The 10,589-nt window shown below is 36.6% G+C and overlaps 1 protein-coding gene across 2 annotated transcripts in view; it reads right to left on the reverse strand.

Annotated features, from left to right (window-relative positions):
- MAP2K1 (mitogen-activated protein kinase kinase 1) overlaps positions 1 to 10,282 on the reverse strand; it is a 98,326-nt gene extending 88,044 nt beyond the window's left edge. Inside the window, exon 1 of one of the 2 annotated variants that reach the window (XM_031955337.1) lies at positions 10,132 to 10,282. In XM_031955337.1, the coding sequence (XP_031811197.1) occupies positions 10,132 to 10,211 (80 nt within the window). In that variant the 5' untranslated portion in view covers positions 10,212 to 10,282. Of the gene's footprint in view, positions 1 to 9,599; positions 10,102 to 10,131 lie in introns of those variants that run through there. The other variant, XM_031955338.1, reaches the window with a different exon arrangement.
- Between the last annotated feature and the right edge of the window lie 307 nt (positions 10,283 to 10,589).

A 10,589-nucleotide genomic window follows, 5' to 3' on the forward strand; every position in this document is an offset into this window, starting at 1 on the left:
AAATTGCTCTCCAGAGTGGTTGGATCAGTTCACAATTCCACCAACAATGTATTGGTATCCCAGTCTTCCCACATCCCTTCCAACATTCATCATTGTCAAAAAGTCAAAAATATTTAAGGAAACAAGGGAAAAAGGAAACAATGAAGGTTTGGAATTACCTTCTCAAATTATAATACAATAATGATCAAAACTATCTGGTATAGGATTTTTTTAAGTGGCCATATGCCACAATAAATCCCAAATAGATTAATAAGCCAAACAGTATATAGGGAAAGTTAAAGCATTATAAAATTGGGAAATGAAAGCTATTATGCATAGGTTATGAATTTGTAAATAGCTATAACAAATTACAAAATACAAAATAGATTTCTTCAACTGTAACATCAGAGAATTACAATTTAAAACAATTCTGAAATATTAACCTCAATTGCCAAAGATGGAAAAAAAATAAATGATGACAGGGATTTAATACAATGAGAACACTAATTTACATGCTGGTGGAATTGTAAATTGGTCTAACCAATTGGGAAAACAATAGAAATTATGCAAGAAAAAATATAAAACTGTTCATATCATATCTACAGACCTAGTGATTGATCCTACTACTAAACATGGAGGTTACTAAATATAAGTTCCTTCAAGGAAGAATTTTTTTTAATCCCTGATTTTGCGTGGACTAAAGCCTTGATAGTGGCTTGCAGAACTGAAGACCTACTTGTACAAAAATATTCACAGCAGTCCATTTGTAATAGAAAAATAAAAAAAAAACAGAAACAGATTTTATGTGCAACAACTGGAAAATGGGTAAATAAACTGTAGCACATAAGCATGACATGTTGCAGCACCATAAGGAATTACAAATATTAAAAAATTCAAAGATTTATGAAATGATTTGGTATGGTAATGTAGAGTGAACAAAACAAAACCAAAATACATATACCATAACTATAATTATAAAACAGCAATACAACTCAAGATAAAAAACGCAGAGAATACTGACACTATGTTATAAAGCATATACCCATTTTTAAAGTAACGGTTTTTGTTATCTTTTTGTTTTTCGCATCACCTAGGGTTCCCCATCCTTGCACAAAAAGGGACAGGAAGGTTTCTTCTTATGTTTATTCTTAAGGCCAAGCTTGGCAATTACAATTTTCATAGCATTCAGTTTTTTGTTGTTGTTATTCTTTCCATTTATATTGTTGTAATCACTGTGCATGCATCTTTTCTTTTTTTTTTTTTTTAAATTTAATAGCCTTTTATTTACAGGTTATATGTATGGGTAACTTTACAGCATTAACAATTGCCAAACCTCTTGTTCCAATTTTTCACCTCTTACCCCCTCCCCCCTCCCCCAGATGGCAGGATGACCAGGAGATGTTAAATATATTAAAATATAAATTAGATACACAATAAGTATACATGACCAAACCGTTATTTTGCTGTACAAAAAGAATCAGACTCTGAAATATTGTACAATTAGCTTGTGAAGGAAATCAAAAATGCAAGTAGGCATAAATATAGGGATTGGGAATTCAATGTAATGGTTTTTAGTCATCACCCAGAGTTCTTTCTCTGAGCGTAGCTGATTCAGTTCATCACTGCTCCATTGGAAATGATTTGGCTGATCTCCTTGCTGAGGATGGCCAGGTCCATCAGAACTGGTCATCATATAGTATTGTTGTTGAAGTATATAATGATCTCCTGGTCCTGCTTGTTTCACTCAGCATCAGTTCGTGTCTCTCCAGGCCTTTATGAAATCATCCTGTTGGTCATTTCTTACAGAATAATAATATTCCATAATATTCATATACCACCATTTATTCAGCCATTCTCCAACTGATGGGCATCCACTCAGTTTCCAGTTTCTAGCCACTACAAAGAGGGCTGCCACAAACATTCGTGCACATACAGGTCCCTTTCCCTTCTTTATGATCTCTTTGGGATATAAGCCCAGTAGTAACACTACTGGATCAAAGGGTATGCACAGTTTGATAACTTTTTGAGCATAGTTCCAAACTATTCTCCAGAATGGTTGGATTTGTTCACAACTCCACCAACAATGCATCAATGTCCCAGTTTTCCCGCATCCCCTCCAACAATCATCATTATTTTTTCCTGTCATCTTAGCCAATCTGACAGGTGTGTAGTGGTATCTTAGAGTTGTTTTAATTTGCATTTCTCTGATTAATAATGACTTGGAGCATCTTCTCATATGACTAGAAATAGTTTCAATTTCTTCATCTGAGAATTGTCTGTTCATATCCTTTGACGCATGCATCTTTTCTTTTAAGGAATCGAAAACTTCCAAATGTAAAGTTGGATGCGTTATCAGTTGAAATCACTCTGGTTTTACTTAAAAAGTTTTGGAATTGAACTTTGTGGGGGATTTAATTGGCATTATTCTGTTAGTCTGAATATTTCAAGAATATGTATCAATACAAATTAAATATATTCATGCATATAGCATTGATATCATTGATTTCAGGAGTTATTCATTATAATGAAAATCTGAGAAAAGGCTACTATAGTTAATAAAAATATGCCAGATTCTCTTAGTTTTCCCTTTCTTTCTCCAGGGATTTTTAAATTTCAAGAAACCTATTTTCATTATAAGTTTGCTGGGGCTATTACTTCTAACAGTAATTTCAACAAATTCTACTAATTAAGTCTTTCAGTGTGCTTTTGTAGCTAAATATTCCCTGTTATAGCAACCCCTGGCCCAGAAAAGTTTCTAATGTTGCACATGCTATATGCACATTCAATTCAATCCCATTAAAGTACCTCTAGATACATGGAATGCACAAAGAATTGGGAAGAATAATAAAAACAAGCATTTTTACTCAAAGAGAATCTGCAATGATAGGAAAAGAGAGGGAAGGGAACAAAAATTTATATAATACCTATTATGTGGCAAACACTTGTTCTAAGTCCTTTACAAATGTTCTCTCATTCAATTATCAAAATAACCCTGCAGAGTAGCTTCTGTTATTTATCCCCATTTTACAACTGAGGAAATTGAGGTAAACAGAAGTTACAATAATTTGCCTGGGTAATACAGTTATCAAGTGTCTAACACTGGATTTGAACTTAGGTCTTCTGGACTCCAGTGTTTTACTCACTGTGCCACCAGCTACTTCAATACAAAAACATTTCTACAGTCAACTTTAAGATTTACAAAGGAATTTCCTGAAAATAACTCTACAAGTCAGACTGTACAAGTATTATGATCCCCATTTTACAAATAAGGAAACGAAGATTCAATCAGGTTAAATGATCTGCAAATGGCTCCACAAGCAGTAAATGTCAAAACTGGGACTCAAACCTCAGTCTCTCTTCATTCCACTAGCTGTCTCCCAAATAAGGAGAGTAGGACACAAGGAGATAAGATACTATACAAATGAATAAGGAGACATATAATACAAGTTAAAAGTGCAATGAGGGTAAAGGACAAGTTCAACTAAGTTCAGTGATCTATAAAAGGAGAATATCATTTTTAGCTTATGAGATCGGCAAAGGAAGGCTTCACAGAAGAAGCAACATCTAACCCTAAATGTCTTTAAAGGGGGAGAAGAATTTCAAGAGACAGAAATATGTAGACGATGATTTCCAGGCACAAAAACACCTTGCACAAAAGTGGAAAGGTCAGGTGACTGTGTGAAGAAAATAAGAGTGAAAGGAGGCTGTGAAAAACCAAGGAGGGCTTGATTTTGTATATCTTCAAAGTCAGGTTAAGGAGTTTGTGTAAGCAATGAGAAGCAACTTAAGTTTACGATCAGACTAATACATTGTTGGAGGAGTTGTGAACTGATCCAATCATTCTGGAGAGCAATTGGGAATTATGCTCAAAAAGTTATCAAACTGTACATACCCTTTGACTCAGCAGTGTTACTATTGGGATTATATCTCAAACAGATCTTAAAGGAGGGAAAGGTACCCACATGTCCAAAAATGGCAGTCCTCTTTGTAATGGCCAGAAACTGGAAACTGAGTGGATGCCCATCAATTGGAGAATGGATGAATAAATTATGGTATCTAATGTTATGGAATATTATTGTTCTGTAAGAAACAACCAAGCAGGATGATTTCCGAGAGGCCTGAAGAGACTTATGAACTGATACTAAGTGAAATGAGCAGAATCAGGAAATCATTATATACGGCAACAACAAGATTATGTGATGATAAATTCTGATGGATGTGGCTCTTTTCAACAGAAAGGGAATCGGTCCAGTTCCAATGGTTTTGTGATGAAGAGAGTCATCTACATCCAGAGAAGATTGGGAGAACTAAGTGTAGATCACAACATAGAATTTTCACTCTGTTGTTGTTTGCTTGCATTTTGTTTTCTTTCCCATTTTTTCCTTTTTGATCTTTTCTTGTGCAACATGGTATTTGTGGAAATATGTATAGAAGAACTGCACATGTTTAACATGTATTGGATTATTTGCCATCTAGAGGAAGGGGTGGGGGAGAAAGAGGGAAAAAAATCAGAACACAAGGTTTTACAAAATGCTGAAAATTATGCATATGTTTGAAAATAAAAAGCAATAATTTTTTAAAAAGTTACTGTCATATCCATCTATGTCTTTAGGACATTATCTTGGTAGCTAAATAAAGAATAGATTAGAGGGAGGAAAGACAGAAAAAAGGACTAGATGAGAGACTATTACAGTCCAAGTGAACATTAATGAGGGCCTAAACTAAGAATGGCAGCAGTAGGAGAGGGCAGATGCAAGAGAAAATAATTTTTGTCAAGTAGATAGTTCCTTAAAATTTAAAGACACCTCATGCAGATGAATCCTATTTGAGCCTCACAACAAATCTATAAAGTTAACAGAACAATAATTATTATCCCATTTTACAGAGAATGAAACAGACTTACAACTGTAATGTGACTTGACCAAACCCATATGTAGCACAGCTGAGGCCTGAACCCAAGCCTTCTGACACCAGATTCAATGTGTTCTTTTCACATTTTATAAAGCATCTTCACATATATTATTGCAAAGAAGAGGTGGGAATGACAGAACTGGGCAACTGAGCGGGTACGGCAAAAGAAGAAAGTCAAAACATAGTCTATGAGATTTCAAGCCTGGGTAACTGGCAGCATCATCCACTGAAATAGGGAAATATAGAGGAGGAGAGATTTAGGGACAAGATGGGGAGCAATAAATTGAATTAGAAGGCAAAAGGGACATCTCTAAGAACCAAGTGGAAATATAAAAAGGTTGGATGAGATAAATCTATCTAGTTGTAGAAATAATCTGCAGAAGTCATGACTAAGACATTACATAGAAGTCATCACTAAGGGACAGAATACAGGGGAAAGTGAGTTAACCTTTGGGTTATACCAACATTTAGGAGGTTCAAGGAGGAAATTGAATCAGTGAAGACCAAAAAAGGGAGGCTAGACAAGAAGGAAGAGGACCAGTTATCTTTAAAGTCAACATAGAAGAAAATATTATGAAGGGGATAGTCAACAGTATCAGATACTACACAGAAATCATGATGGGCATTGGTTTTGAAAATTAAAAGGTCACTGGTGACCTTGGAAAACTCATTTTATTTAGCTTATCAAGGATGAAAGTCAGATATCAAGGGCCTAAATGAATGGGTAGTAAGGAAATATAAGTAAACAGTATAATCCACTCTTTCTACAATTTTAAGTTTATAGAGGGCAAGGAATATGAAGTACGTGCATGGATTTTGAATGAGAAATTCTATTTTTGTTATATTATGTTAAGAGGAGTGAGAAGAAATGGAAAAAGTCCACTAAAAATATCCTATGCACTTATTTGATATTCATATCAAGAGCTATTTTCTCTCCACTTTAATTTTTAAGATTCCTCAAAATTGAATTCTGACCTAAGCATACATAGTCGAGTCCTTTCTGCTGATTTCTGTGCTACTATGAAGACTGAAATCAGAAAATCAGCTTGGGAAATAGCCACAGAAAGAAAAAACCCTAATGCAGCTCTCCTGCCATTGGAATTATTAGGTAGAGTCATTTTCTTTATGTGTGATAACAATCTGAACAAAGATTTCTATTCTATTGCTGTGATGAGTCATGAAAATGGGCACAGAGAGAGCTTCAGCAATCAATAGAAATTATTAGCACCCAGCACCCAATTGCATCTGGGTTTCTTTCAGACAACAATACAACTCACCATTTTAGATTGTACCTTAAACTCTCCCACAAATCTTATCCCCAATCCCAATTTGAGCTTTTTGCTTCAAGTTTTCTGCCTTAAAATATATCATTTAAGAGGAAGATTGCACTAATCAAATGGCCAGAATAAGCATTTATTAAGTATTTACTATATCCCAAGCATTGTATTGTGCACATGGAATGGAAAAGCATTTATTAAATGCAGTGTCACTGAGCTCAGTGTTGGAAACACAAACTGAAAAGTAAGACAGTCTCTGTTCTCAAAAAGTTCAAATTCTAATTGCAGTAGTCAAATTATATAAAGAATTCAGGTCATAGGGGCATAGAAAGACCCTATGATTCTTTGATTAATAATATACCAATCATTATATAGACAGTACACCATCCATTCCACTCTACAGAAATTCCTTCCAACTCAAGCAAAAACAGCCTAGAAGCTTATGCTAAAAACTGGAGGATACCAAAAAATTATGAATACACAAAACTTGCCTATGAGTTTGCAATTTAATTGGGCAGAGAGACCAAAAACACAGTGAGGGTTTACAAATGATCAAGTACAAGTCAATATAAATATATTCATATGTGCTGAAGTGATATCCAAGGAAGAGATGGAAGACATACCAGATATTTACCATAATGCCAATGGTCTGCATCTGCCTTATGTGGCCACTGGCCAAAGCTAGAAAAAATCAGCTAAGCATACAGTACATATGGACTTATTAAAAAAAATTTAAATAAAGAAGAGGGAAGTATATAGAAACAACAAAACTGCAAAGACCCTGAAAGTTCATTATATGTGTATCATTTAAAACTTTTTATATAGAAGTAAAAAATTTTTAAGTTCCTAGAATGCAGAAGTTTCACATGTTGCTACAAGGATGCCCAGGAGTAAAGGTAATTATGGTTGCTCACTCCAAAATTCAAATCAGTAATTTATCTATTTTACTGTTTTTTTAAACAGCTCCTACTTTCATTTATTCAATGCAACTTATTTTAACTTACAGTTTTGTTAATCTCCTCTTTGATTTGTGAAGTCTTATTATCTTGGCATTTAATGACATCCCCAAGACCTCAAGCTAAATACCCAATTCATTGACCTGCTCTTTCTCTCTTTTATTGGTGTAATCATTTAGAGATATAAAATTTACCATAAGTACTGCTTTGCTAGCATCCCACAAATTTGGTATGTTGTCTCATTATGGTCATTATCTTTAATGAAACTGTGGATTGTTTCTATGATTTGTTCTCTGATACACCCATTCTTTAGAATTAAGTTATTTAGTATCAAATTCATTTTAAATTTATGCTTCAAAGACCTTTTATTGAATCTAATTTTTATTCTATTATAAGATGGAATAAAGATACATTTAGTTTTTCTGTATTTGTGATGAGATTTTTATGTCCTAATATATGATCAACTTTTGTGAAGGTGCTTTTGCATAGCAGAGAAGATTAACCCTTTCTGTTCCCATTCAATATTCCTGAAAGGCCTATTTTTCTCTAACTTCCTAAAATCCTATTTGTCCCCTCAATTTCCTTTTTGTTTATTTTTATGATTAGATTTGTCTAGATCTATAGTTTTACTATCTCCCCCTGAAACTCATTTAACTTTTTCCTCCAAGAATTTAGATGCTATGTTGTTCCACATGTATGTTCAATATTGATATTAACAGTCTTTACCTTTTAGTAAAATATAATTTTCCTATATTTCTTTTAATTAGCCTATTTTTGTTTTTGTTTTGTCTAAGATATAGACCGACACCCTTGTATTTTTTATTTAGAGCTTAAGTATAAGAAATTCTGCTCCACACCCTTATTTTAACTCTATGTTATCTTTTTGCTTCGGCTGTGTTTATTATAAATAGCATTATTTCCAGATTCGAGTTTCTAATCCGTTAGATTAGAAACCCTAGTCTGTTTTAAGAGTTCATCCCACAACCAGGCCATCCTCAGCAACGAGATCAACCAAATCATTTCTAATGGAGCAGTAATGAACTGAACTAGCTATGCCCAGAAAAAAAACTCTGGGAGATGACTAAAAACCATTACATTGAATTCCCAATCCCTATATTTATGCCCACCTGCATTTTTGATTTCCTTCACAAGCTAATTGTAAAATATTTCAGAGTCTGATTCTTTTTGTACAGCAAAATAACGTTTTGGTCATGTATACTTATTGTGTATCTAATTTATATTTTAATATATTTAACATCTACTGGTCATCCTGCCATCTAAGGGAGGGGCTGGGGGGGTAAGAGGTGAAAAATTGGAACAAGAGGTTTGGCAATTGTTAATGCTGTAAAGTTACCCATGTATATATCCTGTAAATAAAAGGCTATTAAATAAAAAAAAAAAAAAAAAGAGTTCATCCCATTCATATTCAAGTTCAATTGCTAACTGTATTATTTCTCTTCATGCTATTCTTTTATGTTTCTCTTTTCAACACTGTCACTTCTTTTTACCGTGGGTAAAAATCTCCTTTAATCAATCCTCCCTTTTGTCTCCCCACCCTGCCATGCTTTCCTTTAACTCGTTTCTTTCCTTCCTACTTCCCTGTTGGGTAATTTCTGTGCCCTACTATGTGTATGTATAATCTTCCTTCCTTGAACCAGCTCAGATGAGCATTCAAGTGTTGCAGATTTTCCTCATTTCCCCCTCAACTGTCTAAAACAATATCTAAAGATATAACTCTCAAAAAAAAAAAAAAAAAAAAAAAAAAAATAAAGATATAACTCTCACAAACAAAAGAGGCACTTAATTTTTAAGAGTGTAAAAAAAGTTTGAGAACTGCTGAACTAGCAGAAGTGAAAGCCTTCAAGGGCATCATAATGAGATGGGGCAGAGAAAAGTTTAGTTTCCTAACTTTTCTATTGTTGCTGGCATGTCTCCATGGTCCCAAGACCAAGCACTTAAGACAAAAAACATTGGGAAGTTATCCACCAAAAATTTTGATTCTCTCTCCTCCCACTCCTCCCCACACATCTTTTATGTGGAGAGAGAGCTACCTTGAAAGTTTTTCCTCACTTATTACAAATGAGGTATTACAAAAATTTCTGAATATTTTTATTTTGATTAACACTTTTTATGAACTCCTCTTATGAATTTTAAAATATTCACGATGAAGAGAAACTATGTGGATCAGCAAATACAGCACTGTACCTGGATTCAATAAGATCTAAGTTCAAATCCCACCTCAGACACACACACTGGCTGTGTGACCCCTGGTAAGCAACTTAATGTTTCTGCATGACTTCACGTTTAACCAAAATCATTTTGCTTGCCTTCTCAAAGTAGGAGGGAAGGATGGAATTTGGAACTCAAAATTTTCAAAAATGAATGTTTAAAATGTTTTTACATGTAATTGGTAAATACTTATAGAAGTAAATAAAAAATTAAATTTAGGATCAATATTGTTTTTTATGCAACTCACATATTCAAACTGTTCTGTATGGTAATGAGGAATAAGATTCACAGGATTAAATTTTATAGCTGGAAGGGGCCTCAGAAGTCCCGTGGCTCAACCCTCTCGCCTCAAAAGATGAAGAAAATGAAGCCCAGGGAGCGTCTGTGATCTGCCTGAGTTCACCCAGGTAGTAAGGAGATGGTGGATGGGGCTCGAACCCACCGATTATCCCACTGCACCAACAAGTAAAGAGTAGGACGGGGTCCCCTGAGCTAGATGGGACAAAAGTCCTCCTCTACTGGATGGTGGGCGTACTCCTACAGAGGGAACTTCTCTGGGAGAGGAGCAGATCGCGCCTGCGTCCTTTCTTTTCAAAATCATGGCGTAGACACGGCCGGCTGGCCTGTCAGGTTGGAGGCACTACCATACTAAGTTGGTGGCCGGCTCCGGCGGGCCTCTCGGGTCCGCGCAAGGCGAAGGCGTCCCCCACGCCCGTGTGCATGCCCGGCCGGGTCTTTTTCCCAGTCCGCCCCTCGCGTCGCCCCGACCCCGCACTCACTCGGCTGAGCTGGTCCCGTTAATCGTAGAGCCATCCGGGGTCGGGTTCAGCTGAATGGGCATCGGCTTCTTCTTGGGCATTTTGGCCCCGAGGAAAGCGCCTTCCTAACCCGCAGGCTCGCTCCCTCTCGCCTCGGATGCAGCTCCGCCTTTCCCAATTGAAGGCCGGGACTGGAAGGTGGAAGAGAGCTGCGTCTCCGGGCTCTCCCGGGTCGCGGCACCTCACCCAAGCCGACCGGACTCAAAGAAACTGGGCGGAGGGGCGGCTGTGGGGAGTTCCCTGGGGAAGGGTTTCTCGAGCCGGCGGCGGGGATTCCCCCACCCCACCCCCTCACAGCCTCCGGGCCTCGGTTCTGTCCCGACACCGCAGTCGGAAGGGCTTCCCCGGCGGAATCTGCGCCGGCTCTGGCTCCGGCAGGCGCGGGATCCCCGGCGCTCGGGCTGGCTCGGGAGCAGTTA

The sequence above is a fragment of the Sarcophilus harrisii genome, chromosome 2 (genome assembly GCF_902635505.1).
Source record: "Sarcophilus harrisii chromosome 2, mSarHar1.11, whole genome shotgun sequence".
Classification (NCBI taxonomy): Eukaryota; Metazoa; Chordata; class Mammalia; order Dasyuromorphia; family Dasyuridae; genus Sarcophilus; species Sarcophilus harrisii.